The sequence below is a fragment of the Ascidia mentula genome, chromosome 1, assembly GCF_947561715.1.
Source record: "Ascidia mentula chromosome 1, kaAscMent1.1, whole genome shotgun sequence".
Taxonomy (NCBI): domain Eukaryota; kingdom Metazoa; phylum Chordata; class Ascidiacea; order Phlebobranchia; family Ascidiidae; genus Ascidia; species Ascidia mentula.
The window spans coordinates 20,067,499-20,089,023 of record NC_138566.1 but is presented as its reverse complement, the minus strand read 5'-3'; the positions used below and the strand labels follow the sequence as shown (position 1 = coordinate 20,089,023).

General features: G+C 42.5%; 2 protein-coding genes across 3 annotated transcripts in view; one reads left to right on the top strand and one right to left on the bottom strand.

The window, feature by feature from the left end:
- Window positions 1-19,202, bottom strand: part of LOC145892515 (uncharacterized) — a 41,670-nt gene extending 22,468 nt beyond the window's left edge. For both annotated transcript variants that reach the window (XM_082982013.1, XM_082982014.1), the window contains exons 1-2: window positions 19,029-19,202; window positions 15,521-15,606 (exon numbers count right to left, since the gene is read on the bottom strand). In XM_082982013.1, the coding sequence (XP_082838139.1) occupies window positions 15,521-15,606; window positions 19,029-19,061 (119 nt within the window). In that variant the 5' untranslated portion in view covers window positions 19,062-19,202. The remainder of the gene's footprint in view (window positions 1-15,520; window positions 15,607-19,028) is intronic.
- Window positions 19,203-19,377: 175 nt separating this feature from the next.
- LOC145910217 (uncharacterized) lies at window positions 19,378-21,366 on the top strand. Its single transcript, XM_082997265.1, has 3 exons — window positions 19,378-19,600; window positions 19,907-20,050; window positions 20,693-21,366. Exons 1-3 carry the CDS (start codon window positions 19,547-19,549, stop codon window positions 20,900-20,902), a joined length of 408 nt encoding a protein of 135 aa, XP_082853391.1. The 5' UTR covers window positions 19,378-19,546; the 3' UTR covers window positions 20,903-21,366.
- Window positions 21,367-21,525: the final 159 nt, after the last annotated feature.

Sequence of the window (21,525 nt, the reverse complement as noted above, 5' to 3'; positions counted from 1 at the left end):
CCACCGCATGGGCGGTCCCAATTACACACGGTCGGTGACTGGTCAATTGGGGGTTTCGGGTGACGGAGAAGTGGACCTCGAACAGTCATCGCGGCTGCGATCTTGTACAGCCGATTCGGCGAAATATTCGACCAAACGTGCAACGCGGGTGTTCCAGCGGAAACTCCAACATTGCTAATTGTGGCACGATGTGACCGGGAGCCACCTGCATTACAGCGACGCACGCGATTGAAACTAATTACTGTTTTTGAAGCGATTGGTGGCGAGGCTTGATGCGTGTTCAAGTAATCAATATTACCGGGTTGTATAGTTACACGTTTGGACACCTTGGAGAAGTCTGTATTAATCTCTTGATTCTGGTGTTGAAACATTGGGACAGTCCCGAAAATATCGCGAACAAATGGCAACCCTCAAGGTGTTAACGTATTGTTCAATGAAAGGTTATATGTTTACGTCCCCATTAAAAAATCCAGGTCCACACAGGAGAAAACTGGGGTGAAATAGTGTCGGAGGATGGCGTCACGAAGTGGTCGGTTACACGTCATTTGTCTGTCATTGAAGAGATTACGCGCGGACAAACTTTGAGCTGGCGTTGACAGGTGATAGGAAACGGCAGCATAAGATTTTCGTAACAGAACTGTTATGACACGCGACCCGACGTTGAGCGATAATCTTGGCATTTCAGCTGTGCGAACGTGAGCTCGCGTTATCGCAAAGCAGGAATGCGTATCAAAACCGAACGGGGGGGAATGGCGAAGGCAAGCTAGAATCCCCGTGAAACAACAACAGGAGCGTTCTTTAATGGGAGGATAAATTAAAGGCCCGGCGCGCGACGATTACAGGGATAATCAGATTTAGCGGGCTTGGAATTGATGACTTGCATAATTTGCGCTACTGCGAAATTTCTCGTTGTTGGGAGAAAGTGGACGAATTCAGATGGTAAGAATGAATTTCATCAGCTGATGATCGCAGCCGCGTGAACACAATAGAAACGCGGTTTTCGGTTACAAGATAACTCCAAAACAAGTGGTCGGGAAATCGCATTAACTTGATGATTCATAAACGTTTGGCAACAAGGGAAAAACCACAAAGAAAATTCATCAACATCCCAAACTCTAAAAAACATGGATTTAGTGGCACGACGTCTTTTGAGAAACATCAGCCTGAAAACAAGCAAACCGCTTTATCCTACGAGCGTGTTGCCTGAGAAGTGTTGAGTGTTATCGATCTAAAACCACGTCGGTACCAGGTCGCTCTCGGTCGAAGCGGAAACGCAAAAACAGGCTAAATTGTCGGTTTCGGCGGAATTGAGCGCGACCCGGCAACATCACAATTGTCGGGTAATGGTTTGTTGTGTCGCTTATCACTCGCCACAACGGCAGGTTGGTCTGTTGATTTTGGCATGGCGCGCGTAACCAAAATTGTCAAGTTCCGCTGTTGGGCCAACACTTTCATTTTGGGCATTTTGCAACGAATTTGAATTTACCAACGTAAGAGCAAATTCCAACAACGAACAGGTTGATTTCATTGTTTACGTGACCCTGTATTTCCACTGAACCAGGCGCATGTTGAGGTTTGTGTTTGAGATTAGAAAATTCGAACGGGAATAACGCCGTTTGAGTTTGGGTAGTTTCTCATGCTGGAGAAGATGCAACCCGGCTTTGTCCCGCTCCTTCAACGGAGCTGATCCCGTCAACAAACATACCTACTAACCTCGTCAGTCTGTCACGTTTTCCATCAAATAATATTTTTAGGACTACGAAGGTATTCGGAGAAGGAATTTTATGAGTTTTTGACATGACTTGAAGCGGTCAGACACGCCGAAGAGCAAATATTGTCCAATATACTCGTGCCTACTAATCGTTCGGTCTTACAATAACAGTATTCAAACAAGCAGCGCGCCCACCAGCAGACTCAACACACGGCGCCACTCCAAAGTATCGCGATCCTGGCGTGCCTGGACATTTGGAGAAACTTCCCTAAACCGCTGCAATCCCGCAGAAAATTCCGTCTGGGGAGAAATCTTCGATGCGCGGAAAATTGGAGACGCACTCTGCATCAGATAACGCCCACCACTGTGGCGTTCATTACAGTCTTGCGGTTGGACGCTTTGTTTTGCCGCATTAGGTGAGCTAGGACGCGCGTCGTAGCCCTGTTTGGGTATTTACTAGCGTACCATAATGACTACAAGCTGGTTTGTGTGAAAAACGCTGGAAGAAATGTGTATATTTTTAGACGAGGAAGGTCGACAAGGCGCAGCATTTTTTCGACAGGCAGATTTTGCGAGTTTGTTTGTGTAATGTATTCGGTCAATTACTCCTTAAATTTCTGGGAACGAAGGATGTGCATTATAACCAGCCTTTTTGTGGAAACCATCAGTATTTAGTATGTTGCAATAACAAACATATGCAACCATCTTACTGCAATACATTTTTACGCCATCCACATGGAAGACAAACGTATCTGCAGTTGAGCAAATAAGCAGTCGGTCGTGACCATAATAAACATTTGTAGCTGCAATTTGCGTCAAGACTATCAACAAGTGTTATGATTTGGGCGTAACGAAGTTTTCCCGTTGCGGAGCGCTTCCCAGAAAGAACGAGAATCATTTGTTCGACGATTCTGGAGCCGTAAACACTTAGTACATGGTTGGATTTCATAACCACACTCGTACAGGAGCACTTCTCCGGCGACGAGAGTATTGAAGCAATAGTATCGCTTGTTTGATAAATAAAGGATCAGTTGCAGATCGCAAACAAGACACTCGATGTCGACAACACCCGGCGATTTGTTTCCCAGCCATTAAATCTTCGTGACGTCACATGTCAGAATGACAACCTGCCACAAGTCACGTGTGAACGGGTGAGCACCGATTACTGTTTTTTTACTTCTTTACTTGGTCTATGAGACGAGAATGCGTTTCACAAAAGGCTTCGCAGACAATCTGACGAGACGCTAATTCGCGTATAGCGAAGTGGATGATGCGCAATTCCTTGGTAGGCTTAGCTAAATCCCCGTGTATTTTCGCAGCCAAACACATGACATCAGCATGGAGTAACCAACAAAAGTCCTATAGAGTTTTATGCGGGAAGCGAGATGACCCTGAACTAAAGGCTTGGCTGATTTAACGCGTGTCACTTAAAGCCAGTTCAAAACCAACAATAAGCTGACATTCCCGACTAAAGACAGCCTGCTTCGCTAAAAATACGTGGTAAAGTGCTACTAACCTTTGCATATCCACCACGCCTAGGTATTTTAAACTCGATTTAAAATACTTCTCAAGATTTCTAAGCCACATACCATTGCCTTACATAAAACCTCTACAATTGAGGCATAGCACCTTTCATGACATGACTACTCCATTAAAGTAGGTGACTCTCATTTTTGCATTCAACGCTAGCACAGCTCTCACTTTCAACCATGAAATGCAGATAAGTTTCTTGCATTGAATTCGACCACGTGCGTGTTCATTACCCACCCCGCACCCGTCCATTCACTCGGTTCCGCCGTCGGTCTAATCCTGCTTGTTTAATCGCTGGAAGCCGACTCTAATCTACGAAAATTGGGTCGTCCGTCCAAACTGAAGGCAAACGGGACTTACAATAGCATAACAATCAGATTGCCATTGCCATGATTCGATTATAGCCATGACTGCAAACCTAAATGTTTGCCGACGTATTTTGTGCAATCAACTGGACTCGACTTAACTCCTGGAAGAGAGGTATTACACAATGTCAAAGACAAAAGACTCGTCTTTTTCCTACCATACTTGCGCATACCATTACCAGCGGTGTCTAATCAATGATATATGCGCTTGCAGACCGGTGAAATTTCAAAGCAATTATAAGGACTCGGCAATTTCAAAAAATCCACACCAAAATGCGATGAACAGAACGCAAAAAGTAACAAAAGTAATATTTAATAAAGCAAACGCATTTACTTCGCACCATCGATGTTTTAGGGGCTGGTGGTTAAGACACAATGATCTTTTTTGTTGTGATAAGTAAGTATACGAATTAATACTTGGCTCGAAGCTTGATAAGCGCCTTTTGGGCAATGACAAATCTCCCCGGAATTCCACCGACCTTCAACTTGGCGAGGGGTCGGTGCTAATGAGGCGCTTATCTTATCTTCCCGCTATCTCCAAATGCAGCCGAGGCACGCGCATGAGGATGACGTTATGAGTCCGAGTTTGGCCTCTCATGTCGTCGAATCAACCTGTCCGACTCGCTCATGGATCTCCATTTGATTCAATAGCGCGCATGCATGGAGGAGAGGCTGTCACTGATAAGTTGGTGCCTATTACGCCCTGTTGCATACGTAAAGACCCGACGGTTGCTTTTCTTGGCCTTCTAAAGTGCCTAGGTGAGTGCCAGGACGGTACGCATGGGCCCGGCGGCCGGTTATTTGTGCCACGTGCCCGCGTCCTTCCAAACACCACCGACCGCTCCGGTAATGAAATTTAGATCCTTGTCAAGATGCCAGGCCTCATGTTTACAACGTGGTGGCGCCTGTTTGCGGACCACACGCGCAGGCCATTAGTGCAAGGAAAATTAGAGGGAAGCGATGACGCCGCAGTGTGTGTGGACGGCGCCTGCCCCAACCATCGGGTGCATTGTCACAAAGGTACGTACCGAACTCCTCGCCTTTGTTAAACGTTTGAATTGCGGGATTTTAACTAAACAGAGGAAAGCAAATCCATTCGACCCAAAGCCCAACACAAAAAGATGTAGCGAAAAGAAAACATCCGTCCATTGTGGCACAACCAACCAGTACGGCTGAAAATGAGCGTTTCCAAAATCCGCACAAATTCACTTCACCAGGTTTTACCAAAATGACGAAGATCGAGAGAGTACCATTGCTCACAGCTATGCGAACTATCAAATTACGAACCGAACAATTGCAACAGGGTGGGCGCCCGACGACAATCGTGATACGTTGATTGGCAACTGGTTAGCAAGAAAAAGTATTCGGTTACAATTCGTATGTTTAGAACAGGGCGACAGAAAACTAACTGACGCTTGTAGCCGCCCGGTGTTAACAACGATTTTGCCGGGCGACCATTGTGCCGATCGGCGCTGAAACCCGATGCTAATGTATTGAGACCGCGCTCTGCTGCTTATCGCTACGTTGATTATCCGAATAAAGCCCGGATCTGGAGGCAGCTGCTTGCGATCAGTTTACCAAGGGACCACGCAGAATATAAAGGTAAGCAGTGTCAAAGCGTTTTCGCCCCATTATTAACTTCCGGCACCATGCGGGCGCCTCGCAGACTTGCGTATACACTCCACGATTTATGCTTTGACAACAACCGAACGAACAAAACGACGCGTCCTGCTGCTCCTTTCACCACTGATCGGGCGTCTTTCAAAAGACTTATTCAACACTAAACAGAACAGTAGGTAGTTTCCCCTTGTTTTAGCGGGAATCATCTACTGATAGGATTGGCCACTACAAAACGCAATTGGCGCGCATTACTTTGTGAAGTGACTATCAGCTCTTGACTGTACTACATAAGCAAATTATTCATTGTGAATTGCTGAAAACTTATTCGCCAAACAACAGCTGCCTTTCTGTTAACTTCGACATTTAAAACGCATTAATCCAACCTGGTACTAGTTTATATCAGATCGCATAGTTGGAAACCTTAACACTCGCAAACACAACATAAAACTGACATTTAAATCTTTTACAGTGAACCTGCAACAACCTCGGTCTTAAACTAGCTTTATGTTTTCTGGCTCGTTTCACAACAAAAGAATAATAACGGCTCTGGTCTCGGACTTAACGCTTTCTGTGGGACGCCGGGGGAACGGGCGACGTGTGATCACGTGACTGCTCCAAGAAACTGGGCCGAGGAAAGTTGGTCGCGGATGGTCGAGCCTTTGACGCGATTAGTGGGCCAAGACGCAGCGCAAACAGCCGACGCGCTTTCGCGAGCAAATCGCGAAAGTTTTGATTGACTCGCGAAAGCTCGAACGCGGCCATCCATCTTTGTGACGCGTCGGTCGCACGTGAGGGCAACAATGCAGTGCTGATTGGTGATCCTGCACAGTCGGGATGGAGCAGGTGCCCGTTGAAACGCGGTGCGCTTGAGCAAACAAGCCACACGGTGCTTTGTCGCGAAACGACTGAAGTTTAGACTTCTAAGCAGTTGGGTAAACTACTGCGTCCAAGTTTCTGGATGTTTGATATAGGTGCGAAGCGAAAACTTAAATTACGGTACGACTGCCCTGCGACGCCGACACAGGACGGCACGCAAAACAGTTGAAAATCTTCAAAACGCCAACCGGCCCAGCTTATGTTATCTTCGAAGTCTTGACTAAAAATAGAGTGGCGTGCGCAAAGCGTAGCCGATAAAAATCTTCCTCCATTAAGCGCACAACAAACTGTGGGACGGAATCTCAATTCTCATCTGTCTCGACCTTAACAAACAAGAACGGCCCAGCCACAAACATATAAGGCAACGTGGAAGATCTCCATCTGAAGCGAGCCGCCAATAAAGGCGACTGGACATTTTTGTTGGTTTATTTACGAGCAAGAAAGGCGATGCAGAGTTGACGTGTTGTCGCTTACTTTTGTCGGCGCGGTGTCGCCTCGAAGCACCCATACAGGACGTCGCCGCAAGGCCACTTGCGCATACGTCAACATAAAAGTTCAGGAGCTTGTAAACAAGAGCAGGAATGGACCAGTATATCGATCTTGCTCTGCTCAACCAACGGAAGCTGAGGTGAGCGACCCCGAGCGGAGGCCAATTAATCGGACGTCACCCGCCGGTGTTGAGATGCTATGATCAACGATCAGGTCGTTAGCGATCAAGTGCAAAACGGCCCGTAAGGAATGTTCAGAACACGAGTTGTTTTATTTTATTGATGCTCGCCGCATGTTCGCAGCGCACGAAAAAATTTCCCCGGACCTTGAGGTTAACAAAAAGTAGTGGTGAAATGGCAAAAAATGTTGGATGTAGCGGCAAACGCAAAACGCGATTGCGCGTGGTGCTATGACAACAGGTGCTACCAAACTTACAACACACTTGTAGTCGTTAGCGACATGCAAACAAAACAGCAGGGGGAACAGAACATAGGTTGAAGGTGAAAACCACTTAGCCATACATATACACTAAAGGGCTTCATTGTTTCCGATACAAATGGCCTTAATGAGTTGCTGTGAGTGGATTCAAATGGGAATACTCGTAAAGCTTCAATGCTGTATGGTCGGATTTTAAACTGTTTGCATCAGGACCGTATTCTCACAAACTCTTTACAATAAAACATTTGAATTTTCCCAGTCGTCAACAAAAATTACATATATTTTCAGTTCTTTAACACTAATACTGGTTGCCGTGACGAGTATTGTTTTTTGCGACGTCGCAGTGAACACTTATTTTGCACATACATTTCCCACCAACATCGTAACAAGACATCGAATGGTGAAATGAAAGTCCATGCGGGTGTATTAGGGGCGTCAACCTTTGATCAACCGTTCGCTCACGATAAATTGGCACGTTTTGTCGCATTTTACTCCATATTTTGTCGGATGAAAGGCCAGCTCCGTCGGCGGTCAATCGCAATCAAACGTTGGCGCAGCGAGGAAGGCGTAACGAGACGCGTGTTGGTACACGTATTGCTGAGTGCTTATGGGGGCCGTGGCGCTGTTTGGGTTCAACTTCATCCTGCGGGTAAACCACAACCGCCAAGCAACCTTCACTGCAAGATTTCAGGCTTTATTAAATGAGAACCCGTATTGCTGTTTCCTTGTCGTATTTTAGGCACAAGAAATTACTTATTGGCTTGAAATTTCGTTAATTAAAGTGACAGAATCCAAAACCAACAACGCAAATCCCATTAAATATTCATCAAAGTTGAGTGAGCCGGTGTTAATAACATCACAGGGATTGACCTTTTCGTTTTCCCACCCCCTGAATTGTAAATAAAATATATTACTTGTAAATAAAATATTATGGCTGGCCGCTCAAAAGCCGGCGCGAAAATAACAAGTTTGATCGTTTAATTTCCACCCGAAGCTCGGGATTCGCACCTGCGACAACAATGGACATGAAAGCAGCCAAGGGAACGCGCCATTGGGTCGCAATTCCAATAAGCTCTAAACAACGCCTGTATGTAAGGGTGGGAAGCCCATTCGCGTGAAATGCCAAAACGGGAATGTGAAGTCATCGCATGTCTTGCGAGGCTAACTGATAACGTTGACATTGACCACAGCCGCATAACACTTGTCAGTGGAAATTTTTACTTCGAAACTTCTGCCATATTCTGCTACCCGTATTGTAAAGTTTAGTTTGAAAGGCATTTTTGCCAACAGGATTTCAACATTTTCTTTTATGGTCGCTTTCCACATTGACATTGATTGTCCAGGTCCTCGATACCTTAAACCGCTGTTTTTGACGCATTATCGCATCAATTGCCCGGTTACACTTAGCGAATCCAAATTACTCGCAGAAGAGCGTAGGCATAGCCGAGACAGCGTAATGAGAGACGTAAGTGGCTGAATTTGGATAGCAACGATCGTCTGCGCAATGAAATATTAATTCGCAATCTAAAATGACTAACGTGAAGTGGATAGCAAAGTGATCGGCAATTTTGACATAAACAGAATGCGATAATTTGCTGTCGATAATAAATTCCCCAAACGAAGCCCTCAGTCAGCCTATGGCCGATAATTTTTCGATAATTTAGTTACGTATTATTATGTTCGACAACAAAGCGAATCCATAACTCATGCATATTCAGATCCAATAAACCTGCTGGGTTCGTATCGGTGATCGCGAACTTGTCCGCGAATTCTCTTCAGATTGATATCATTTGGCATGTTTTCGGTTTATGGCGAAACAATGACTGGGCTAATACTGATACGAGCAACGATCGCGTTCATACAAAGAAAATCAAAATATACAGATATCATGATTACAACGACACGATTAGTGAAAGCGACCATGGTACCCTGACAATATTGCCAGTCCTGATGCGGACAGAAACCCCATATAAAGCCTTCATTGTTCGCGCGTGCGGCCGATAAGGGTCCAAGCCTGACGGGTGCCCTTGTTAAAGGATTATGTTATACAGTGTGCTGGGCAAATGAGATAATTCTGACTCGCACCATTCATCATAGACCCGATCGTGCCTCGCAGACAGGGGCGCCGCGACCGTATCGGTTGTGATATGTGATACGGCCGACCAAAGGTAGAAAAAATACCTGCTGCGTTAACGCGCAGTTAAAGTTTCTGCTACCTGCGCTACAGCCCACGTCGCAACTGACTTGAAAGCTTGCGAAAGTATGTTAATAAAATCTGCAGCGCCATTCCGTTGAAATTTTACACAGTATCGCACAGATCCGCCTTTCGATTTTATGACAGCACGGACAGTGGGAGAATGATAAATATAAAATCGGAAAGAATGCTTTGATGGTGAATTTTGAGCATTGCATTGTCAAATCCGAAATAAACCAGATATAAAAGCAATTTTAAATTTAGTCGTTAAAATTGACATAAAGTGTGGAGATATTAAATCTCTTACCAGTACGTTAATATTGTCCCATACTGTTTGCATCAACCAATGCTTCTATTGTGCCAAGGGAAAGTCTTCTGAAGATAACTCTAATGACCGGTAATCACTGAATTATCGTGCTAGAAGCTGCGATTAACGCGATAAGCAGCATCTTAACATCGGTTACGTCAGTAAAGCGCGAAGATTTTGTTCAGCAGGAAGGACGGTTTGTTATCCTGCTGATGGGGAGGAGCACAAGACGGGGATTCGCCGAAGAATAGAGGAAGCAACTTGGTTGTGATTATTTACTCATATAAACAACCCAAAATTAAGGAGTTATTTCACAACTGATTTCGTGAACACAGGTATTTATTGTTATGCTCACCCGATGGCTACTTCTATTTCTGTACCACAACATCGCGAAAAAACAGTATCCTAAGTAAAGTTTTTGACATAACATTCGTATTATGACATTGTGTTGCAAGAAAAACAGTGGTATTAAAAAAAGGGGGAAAATGAACAAACATCATGATTTGTGGCATTTGTTCAGCGCCGATCATTGAATAGCGTGTAAGACCAGAGGAAAGAAAGCAAGTTCAAGGACAAAGGATACCGCATCTTGATTTAGTACCTGTCCCATTTAGGCTTTGGTTTGAAACGGTCGTGTCAATGAACTTTAGACGAGGCTGTAAAACTGTCGAACCCAACGCGTTCCTGTTCTGCTGCCTTGGCAAAACGTGTCTTTCACTTCGTTTCGGGACGGAAAACGCAGGTCTGTGTGAGAATTGCACCAGAGACACGGCATCGTAAAATTGGGTTAATCATTATCGGGGTCCGGGTATTATCCGTTCGCTGTATTTTTACTGTAGCAACAGCGCGATTCTATGTTGTTGTAAAAGTTCACATCGAACCAGTATTTATTGTCGGCCAGATAAGATCCGGTGACGTTGCAAATCGCGGGGCTGCGCCCGGGCGGCCTAAGACGTCATTCCGTTCCCCCTTTTTTTAACAGGGCATTCAGAAATAGTCAACCATTACATCAGACTGGATGGTTTGTCACACGAATAAATTTAGTTTTTACGACTGGCAATCGGTTGGCAAGACAACTTGAACACGATTGGCGTTATTTTCTGCTTTCCGCTGGCTGTTTGTATTGAGGTTTCGACTGACATATGAAGTTGAAACATGATTTCAACAAAAAAATAGCTGTGCGCAACAATTAAAATACATTCATCTCGTAACATGAGTAACATTGACCCATTGTAGGTATATATATATATATAGTGTATGATACGTATTTGATACAGAATACAACACCCGAAATATTTTGATAGCCCCCCAAACCTGAAACTTTATTTTAATTCATTTATTTAATTTGACATACGGGAAGCGAATTTGGACAACTGGTCCACGCAGAGCCTCTTACATTTATGCAGCTCCATGGCGCCCACTAGGAGACAGAACTGGTTTGCTTTTATCAACACGAAAGGTTTTACAGATAAGCTCCACCATCAAACGGCCTGTAATCAACATTATCACACCTCAAAACAGCCACATCGCCATATATGACATCTATTATTATTATTATTGGATGCACAAACGTTTTCTTTCTACCAAACAAGACACTCCGGCCAAGAAAGTCTCTGAAAGTTGTTGGATCCACTCAAACAGATTAAACTCTCAAGAGCTTTCAAAAGCTTCGACTGCGTGAAGCTGTTTACTACCTTAACCCCATTACTATAGTCGTAGTTTGATAGCAGAAACTACTCTTTAACTTTTCTAAATGGAGGTAAAAAGAAGAAAAATGTCGAAACACGGTCGAAAATTATAAATTATTTGCACCAATTTGTTTCTTCCAAAAAACTGGGAAATATTCACAGACAGATTTACACTAAACGAAACGAACACTTTCCCCGTTTGAACACAATGTCACTTGAGGCGGCGGCATTGTAGAGAAAGTATAAGCACCTGCGCCAACACAATCCCCTACATTAGTGTTTTTGCTGATGGCACTTGTCCCTCGTCGTAAGGCCCTTGACTCGAGTGGGTGCCCGGGATTTTGTATGTAACCGTACACGTTTCAGAACTAACTGTATGAAGAGTTTGGAAAATCTGAAACAACCTGTTATTTGCTGTGTTCTCGTATTTTATCTGAACGGCAAAGTAATTTCAGAAAACCTATTTCAATAACAAATTCGGCTAATTTCGAGTCTGTGACAAACATTATTTTCAATTTTCAAGGTATTTAGGTCCATGTAAAATAAATAACCTCATTCCACTATATTTTCCTTTGTCGTCGTCATCTGAAATGGGAATTTCATTACGAAACAACGTGCGTACGTTTCCTCAGAAAAAAAAACAATATTTTGCCTTCAAATCCAATCTTCCATTTTTCAAAGTCATTTCTTCCACTGTGGTCAATCACAACGAGTACAGGGGCACAACTGAAAGACATACAGCCATACAGAATCAACCTGTTGTCAGGATCGCGGATTGACGGAATACCGGAAAAAAAGACAAATTTGCCACGTACATATTGACTCATTTTCCGCACCCTCAATGCCACAAACGAGTTGACGACAAAGTAATGGACGTCAGGTTCCGTTAACTTTTTAACGCGATCACACACCAAACACAACACGCTCGCATTTGAACTCGAGCACAAAAAGCAATGGAAACAACGTAAGTGACGATGATAGCTGCCGACGTTCCACAAACATTCGCTTCCTTTTCCCAGAAAGGTCAGACGTGACGTCTTAGTGCTAAAGGATGGAAAGAATATATACGCCGCCGAAAATTACCGCGCCTGATCTGGTGAAGGCAGAATTAGGGTTGTTATATTTGTTACAAAAGCAACCTGAGCTTTCCCATGGATGTTCTGTTGTTCGTGGATTAAAAACGAGCGACGGTGGCTATTTCATTTTGGGCGCATATTCATCTCCGTATAATGTTGGTGGGGATTATTTCCTGTTGCCTCCGGGAAAAATAGGCAACCTTTTGCGTTTTTGGAAAAAATAACTAAATTATTTATTTTGATAAACCATTCGCATGCTAAGTAAAAGTTGAAGGCCAAAACGTAAAAAAATTATAGGAAGGTCACAAATGCATCAGCATATCAATCGTTTGTGATCCGTAACCGTAAAACTAACAAATTCTTTGGTTTCTTTGGTCCCGTCTTTGTCAAAGCACATACACAAGCCTGTTTGTTTACACCTTGCGTTGCATTAGGACCACAAAACACATTCCGACTGTACCATCGCTTTTCCGAGCTTTGTTACTGCCCTCACCTTGACCTCTGAAACACGAACTAAGCTAGACCGTTTCAGGAATTCAAATTAACGTATATTTACAGCAAAACACAGGAAGAGGTTTTAACTTTTAACCACACGATTAAATTGCGAAACAGCCCGAAATACACAGCGCTCACAGTTCTGGCTGCAAACGCGTTCTGCACTCATCGCAATTGTAATTGGAGGGTTGGTGAGTTCTAGTTTTGCGCTCGGATCTTCCCGGCTCGCTCCTTGTAATTGCAAAGCAAATTGACTCGACTGCCCTAGCGCTTTTGGTCTCTCTTGAAGTGGAAACAACAAAGCGCGCAATAAGTAACTTATTACCGATCGGAAGTAATATCATTTGGCCAACAGGTTTATGTGGTTGAAAGATACGCTTAGAGGGATTTCTTATCTTTGTATATGGATGTCGAACTTAATAATTTTTTAAACCTCATTGGCAAACGTTTCTGTTTTGCATTAAGGTTCAATGGTAATTGTGTTTCGAAATAAGCTTATAACATAGCATACAATGTGCGGTTTGTTATACTGATTAAAATACATTTGCACATAACGACTTAACATAGGATCCCCGCTTTGTGTACATTTATTTGAAGAAAAACTATCATTTTTCAAATTATATCGGTCGAAAAAGACAATCCATGATACCTTGCATTTGGTAGTGCAAATGTATTTTGTTCCTTGATCAACAATCAATCACAAGTTAACTTTGACAAAGTTTGAAAGTTGCCACACCTGTATGCACTGCCGGGTGTGGTTCGCGTTCCCATTTAAATCACGTCACGATAAGCTGCCAATTGTCAGGGCAGTTTTGTAAAACACGACCACTGCCCGTCGCGGTACACGCCAATACCTAAGTCATGTCAAACTGTGTGTTAAACTAACAGTCGAAATGTTTTCCGAGGACAAGCTTAGACGTCGCTCGGACGTTTTGTCATGCAAACGTTTAAGTGCGGTGTTTACCCGCGTGCGAATGATCGCGAAAACAATGTATGTTAAACAGTAAGAATCGGCAACATTAAAGCACCTTAACGCCGCCCAGCTCAGTTCAGATTTGTTTTCGATGAGCGACAAGTGTACATAGCAAACCGCAACTTTTCTGCGGCACGTCGTGGTCACAATGACCTTTTTGTGCGACCGTGGGTGACCCCTAAACCGCAGGTTATATCCGGACACACAGAGAGTATAAGGTCTGATTTTGATTGGCGGGTCTGCTAGTGACATTGAATGACGTTTCGCGGACATGCATCATACCCAAGAGTGGCGATGACTTCGTACGATTTAATCGCGTAAGTGCGTTTCGCCCCAAAAAGATAATAATTATGCTATCGCCGAGCAATTGCTTGTATTTTCGTCGCAAAATCACCTAATTACTTTTAAAACATGTCATATAAGAGTCGTGCGGATTGGGAGCGACCAAACAAATCGATTAAAGAGAAAAGCTATATGAAATTTTCGTGATTTCCAAAAAAAACATGGCGCCGACGAGTGGCGTTTATTTGTCGCCGAATGAACAAAAGTAGACATTCTTAAAATTCATACCCTCCACACCACATGGACAAAAGAAATCAGCAAACAAACTCATCAGCGACAACAAGACCGAGAATCATTATCTGCCTGTGCGGTAATTGATGGGTGCGCAAATACGAGACGGGAATAATTCTCCCTGTGGATCGAGGAGGGCAAAAACACATGCGATGGATCCAGAAAGATTGATGACGCGGAGCAGACGCGTGAATATGAAATTACCAGTCGCGTTCAAAATAATCTGTCGCCATCAAGGGGGCCACCATGGGGTGGATACAAAAGGAGTATATGAAAGTAACTTCTGTTTTTCTGTTTTCAACACGTTTTTCATGATGATCGTTCAACACTTAAATACAACTTTTGCAACTACACTTGTTGGTATTCATCTGGTAAAATTCAGCTTTTTACAATTTTCCCCCTGCAACCACGGGAAAATTGAAAGTCTTGTGCAATCTGCACTACCAAACGTCACTTGATGGCGCCATGGAGCTGTCAAATGCTCCATTCTGAGTATGTCCATGTAGTCATAGCGACGCGCATTCGACAGACGTAAGCAAACAGTAATCACCCCTGAAAGCGTGGATGTTATTCGCTCATTCATCGCACGAGGTAAATATTGTCTTACTCCCGGTTACAACAGTGTGGCTCAACAAGCATTGTGCTTAAAACAAGTCTGAAGTGTGGTCCGTATGCGTAGTACGCAAAGGTGCCGTAACAGCAGACCAGCAACAACGCGCACCGTAAAATTTATGTTGAATAGTGGGACTCCGTGAACAGTCAGGTTTATGGCGTGCCGGTCGGTAAACATGATTTGCTCGCAGCGAGTAACGCTCTGTGGCACCTTTCAAATCCCGTTGCCTGAAGTATTACCGCCACAGCTCAACCCCTTTCGCTTCCAGGGCCGTATATTAACGCTTGCTGGGGTTCGCACACACCCGGCCATTGTTACTTCCCAACGCAATCAGCACGCACCGAATGAATTGATTCAAATGTAAACAACCATATAGTCGCGAGTGTGCATTCATGATGTGCTTTGCAGACGTCAAAGGAAACCTGTATCTATCAACAGCGCAGACTCCACTCTATATCCGGATTTGACGCATTCATTGTTTCAAGGCCGCAAATTAACTTTGATCGGGACCAGCCAGTCTCATGTGGCCAAAGTTTGAGACTTTTATGTATGAGTAATACGCATAATCTCACCTCCAGGGATGAAGGGCGAATCCGGGACAGCGGTCGCCGCACCACAGACACTGTTTGCCGATCACAAATGCACTCAGCGCTTCGAACTGCAAAATAATACATTATGCCTTTAACTGAAGATTATCAAATGATATGAAGTCGAGTACAGTTGTACTGGGACAATGTTTTGGTCTTAAGCTTTCACGTTTGCAAATACACATAGTTGGTTAAGAAGCCAGTTTCAGGTGTGGCACAGTACTTTTGAATTGTTACAAATACCTATTCGTCCCCATGCTGTATTTTGTGCATTTCAATAGAGTGGAATTCCAACTGCGTAATGGTTCCACGCTTGAACGTGAACAAATATTTGAGGGGAAACCGGATACTTTGAGCCATTTCATGGTTGTGAGTTACTTTTTGATTCAAATACGTCACTTGGCAAATAAATCCTCAAATGGCCAAACTCAGCATTCAGTCTTTCAGTGTTGTTTTTGTGCAAATTAAAGTTACGGACGTAATTGTAGACTGGTGGTTTTCAACAGCGTATATCGCTTGTTTTCGAAGCGATGCGCAAAGTTGATTTACGCACCACAGACGAAACTTGATTCCAGAACAAAAATGCGCAACATGAGCTTATAAACATGGCGGGTTCAAGCCCATGTTTATTAGTTTTTTGTCTGTGGAACTAGAAATACGTGACCTTGTACGTAATATTTACGACCGTTTTAGGATGTAACTTATGAAATAGCAAACATAGCAACACGAACACATGATTGCTTGATTTATCGGGTAAAGTTTGTATCGCACCAGGGCTTAACGAAATTGAAACAACTAACGGTAAATTTCGTAATAATCGAAGCTATATAATTTCAAATTTATAGATTTCAAAAATTCACAAACAAGCATATTAAAATGATATTTCAGGGATACACAACTAACATTTGTGTTAAGATTATCGTCCTATAGCAAAAGTTAGTTTCAGTGCCTTTTAGTTTGCGATGACAATCTTGCTCCCACAGCTGCAGCTGTCCTTTTGCGAGATTTCGGCAAAACGATGCCAACGATCCATGGAGCGATTGAAACCAAGGCCCGCATAGGTCCGATATCGAATCGAATTTCAACTGCGCTCTCGGCGCCACACTTACACTAATCCGAGTGAGAATTGTAAGTCGCGGAAACGTTCGCTCGCTGCGAAGCGGAATCTGTGTGTGCAGTTCAGCAACTTCTTTGCCAATTAGGAGCCTCGTACGACTTTCATGAGCGTGGACTTTCTCCAAAGTATGTTTGCGGGATTATACGCACAGATCTGCCACCTAACGCGTCGCTTTGGAGTCAAACGCAAGGACAAGCCGGGATGTGAACACAAACAGTGAGCGATTAGTTCACTGCTGGCATGGGAGATTCGGTAACGTGCGTGAACAAGATCTGATTTCAATCCTCCTGGGCGTTCGCCGAGCTCGCATTTTCCACAGTGGAATCAACAGCAAACCATTCACAAAATGACGCATACACTTGAAGGGAATGTTTAATAGGGCCGCGCATATCACAGATCAACGTGTCGTTATTTTTTTCAACTGTTGGGGATTTTAAAACGATTTTTAATCCCTTGATTGTGGACATAAACTTATATTTAACTTTGCTTGATGTTTTGATTAATTAGTTGAACCGGTTATAAGTCTTGCTTGGCCGGGCTGCTGGATGAGGGCTTGTTTTTTACTGGCATTTCTTTGCAATGTTTATGCAGATAATATAAGTATCAAGTGTCATGTTTTTACATTCTGTGCAAATAACGCCAGTTGACCACAACGCTGTTGCTGTTTCAAAATAGCATTAAAAAAAATTATCAAAAAATAACACTTATTTGCGCTGTTTACACACAATTTTTCAACTCGCATTTACCAAAAAAGATAAATTATGACCTCAGGGGCGTGTACCTAATATTTTCTGTCAACTGTGGCCTGACGGTGTTCATGGGAATGGAACGGAGTCTGTGGGGCTACACTTTGTCATTGTCATGCGTACAGTCAATCAACGCAATGCCAAGCTGTGTCACTTGATTAGTTGTAAACGGCGATTAACCAGCACCGTTTCCATTGCTGCATGATAATCTAGACAAACCGGCGCTCACGAATTAACGACTCAAAATTGATAGTTGGAGTCTGTTAGTCTATGGGGGTGGTGGCAATAAATTAACACTTTTAAAGCGAAAAACCACGACCTGTTACGTTTTATTTAAAACACAAAGGTCAGGAATTGGAAGAAAGTTTTGAACTATCCGCAGAGTGTTCACATTAGACTACGTAATTAAACGCGGAGTTCATGACATTCTTATGTGTCTTTGAATGTGCTACTGCGATCACGGTAAATATACAACGGACAGCAAAACGTGTGTCGTAGCAAGAGATTTAGTTTAAGCCTGTTTCTTTTAGCCTTCAACACAGCAACGTAAAGCACGAAATCCACCACCAAGAAGATATACTGTCTTATACTTATGAGGGTCTTACCTGGTTATACAGTGTTGTTAGAAAACAACACAATCCTAGACAAAATCCTGCTAAAGGTAACTGGGAACAAGTTAAATGCGATTCATTAGACAGTATCAAGGCGGTTAGTAAAGCAATGGAGGAACACCAAAGATTCCTGCGCAGCGGTGACCTTAATCGCTAAGCGCCATCGCTAATTACCGTTTCTTTCACAATTTTACCATTTTTGGCCCTGATTTTCCGTAATGGCTGTCAATTGCAGTCCCCTCAAGCAAACTCTTATTTAAAGATTTGACCCCCGTAACTGTCGGTCGCGTTTATAGATTCGCGCCCTCCCAGACCACACAGACGGCATTTTACATCGTTGGCGCCTGAATTCTTAAATCGACCGTCTTGTAACAGTAAATCGTTTATAGTTTCATTTAATAAGCTTATTCTGGCAACACTGAAAGGTGATTGATGCAGGAGTTCAACTAAAACCCTTATTTCGTAAACCAAGTGGATTTGAGTTTTCGTGCTCGGGGGTATTAACGTGTCATATACACTATATATAGCAAACGGACACTTAAAAATATTCACGAGTTCGTACATAGCAAGCAAATTGATTTAAGCTCAAGACGCTGCATCAAATCCGTAATGTATTTCAACAAATAGATTTGCGGTTAACCCAAATCCTGACATTTGTTGACAGTTATTTACCCGCAGGCACTCGAATCACAAAGCTGAGGAACAATAGCGGATCAAACGTTTAAACTTTTTTAACACCCACAAGAGAACAGGGTATTGTTCACTTTTTGGGCCTGCGAGCCAATGACCTTGCTTTTAAATAGTTGGTTCAGTCAATTGTTGGAACATCAAGTCAATAGTGAATGCCAAAATTTTAATAGTGACACAAAAAATGGAGCTTGCGTATATTTCCAGATTACTATGTGGGTGTTACTTGGAAACAGCTGATTTAGCTACACATGACCAAGCAAGATTTCGACACCGTCTTTTTGTCGGTAATTAATAAGGCTCTCTATAGTTTTATCAACAACAGTACTCACGGCATTGGTAGAGTGATTGTGATTTCCGGACATCGGTTGAGATGAAGTTTGGTATTCAATGACCTTGTTGGATGTCTTCAGCGTACTATGATTGTTGCAACGTGAATACACTTCAAAACAACACAAGACACCGCTTGAGTAAAGCTCCTGTTTTTCTTTGTTCGAGTGCAGTCGTTATCGCTCTACTCGCTAGGACAGCTCTAAGCAAATAAGATTTAACCCTCGCGCGCTGACGGGAGTGGACTCGCACCAATGAACACATCAAGCTGCCTAATAACAGCCCTCTGGCGCCTTTGGCGAATACGCCGACCAACGCATGACTTCACTTCACTTCTCTGTGTAACGCGAAGTGGAGAGTATAGTACAATGAATGCCGTGACATTTTAAAACGCCGAGGAACGTTTTAGCTCAAAGACAGGCAGGTAGGCATACGGGCTTGGCACAACCTAAGGATTAAACGTAAACAGTTTTAGCCAATTTTATTTGAAACACTGCCAGTTGCGCAAGTCTTTTTAATAATGTCATCAAGATGGATGGCTGTTCTTCAGCAAAGACAAGCAAATCTATCAAAAGTAAGCTACATAGTAAACTTCCAGATGTTTGGTGTGTTCATTTCTGCAATATTAATGGTAAAAGCAAAGTTGTGTTTGTTTGAACTGTCATTTTTTAAGGGAAATGTCACCAAATACTAATAGTCTCTATAAGTTGTATTGGTGTATTATTATGAAATATGTTAAAGCACGTTTGGTATAACCATAACATATTTATCAAAGAATGTATCAGTATAGATATATTTTAGCCACTTCAATAGATATATACAACATGAATGGGTAGATTTAGCCTACTGACTTAAACATGTTTCTTGTTTTTGGTTTCAGGAAAATATAACATGCCAAAAGTGCTTGCAAAAAGGACACTGGACTTATGAATGTAAAAATCCAAGACGATATGTTCATAGAACCTCCAGGTCCCATGAATTGAAGAAAAACCTAAAACAGGCTGAAAAAAGGAAAATGCAAAATGTGAATTGGTTTAAATATATTTTTTGTAATATGGATGTATCAAGGTTTATTGGCAATAATGGTCTTTTTTTGCATTTAGCCCAAGTTAAAACCTATAGAAATTGTAGCAGAAGGTATTGTGTAATATCAAATGCCAATTTTAGCAAAAATTAATAAATACCAAAACTGTGTGGTCCAACTATTTTTTTTCGCAGGCCATAACAAACCGTTCGTTTATCCTGTGGGCATAGGCGTCGATTTAAGGGTGACATGTGACCCCTCACAAACAAACAGGGGTGACAATGCTGCTGGATTTCGTTTAAATTAATAATTATTGTTAGAAAAACCACATACATTATACTATGTGAAACAAGAATGTGCCGCTTTCAGTAAAGGGGTCCTTTATAAAAGTTTTTGAAACTTAGTGCTATAACAACATGGCTCGGTGTAAAAACAAAGTGACACGAAACGGAATGTTTAAGGCGATACGACTGATGAAACGTTTCTTGTGTGTTTCTAAAACCTGGAAAAGTCACCATTAATATTTAACAAATTGTTAAAATATCGACGCCTATGCCTGTGGGCCAGTGTTACTATAAAATGTTGTGTTTCCAAGTCTTCATTGGGGCTGTATATTGTATGATAAGTATTTTTTCTCTGCAGAAACATCTAGATGCCAAAAAAAGAAAACGATCTTCATCAGTATCATCCAGCTCATCCTCATCATCATCTGGTAGCTCATCAGCTTCGGAGGATTCCTCTTCTGATTCAGACACAGATTCTTCATCATCAACAAATGGTTCGAGCAACAGCAGCAACAACAGTGGAAGTTCATCATCTGTGAATTCATCAGGTTCAGATTCTGAAACCTAAACAGAAGATGACATTTTTTACCCGGAACAAAATAGTTCTGCGAGCATTATCATGAAAAACGTGATGCACTTAATGGTGCTGCCTGAAGTTGGATAATAGCAGTTTGACCATTTCTTGATATGTTATAACCACATGCTATATATTGGAAGGGCACAAGTCAAACCTGCATATCTTTTGGTATTAATTAACACTGGTGCAATTGTATAAGTGCATGTGGAAGTGTGGTTGCAAAAACAGATTACCAAAGGATATATGAACAAGAAACGAAGAATATGACTAATTGCACAAACAAATCTGACAAATTTTGTCACAGAAGGATAAATGATTAAAGATAGAAATGTTCTATCTATTGGTATTCGTTTATTTTAAAATTTAAACTGGCCTGTTTTATTTGCAATTTGTGTACCAAATTATGCTGATATGTTTTGCAGTCGTTAATAAACTTTTATTGTTGTATTTGATAGAACAAATAGGTTGTATCATTAATTTTGTTAAACATATATTTAATGCACAAAATTTCCTTGTGTTGTAAAATTTTTACAAGCATGGTAATCAATTTACATACTATTATTACTACGCCGATTACCCAAAAAAATGGGTCGGGGAAAAGATTTTTGCACTGG

Coding starts and splice junctions, on each gene's coding strand:
- LOC145910217 (XM_082997265.1), top strand. CDS start 19,547: ATGTCATCAAGATGGATGGCTGTTCTTCAGCAAAGACAAGCAAATCTA. Junction 19,601..19,906: donor GACAAGCAAATCTATCAAAA/GTAAGCTACATA, acceptor TTTTGGTTTCAG/GAAAATATAACATGCCAAAA. Junction 20,051..20,692: donor AAAAAAGGAAAATGCAAAAT/GTGAATTGGTTT, acceptor TTTTCTCTGCAG/AAACATCTAGATGCCAAAAA.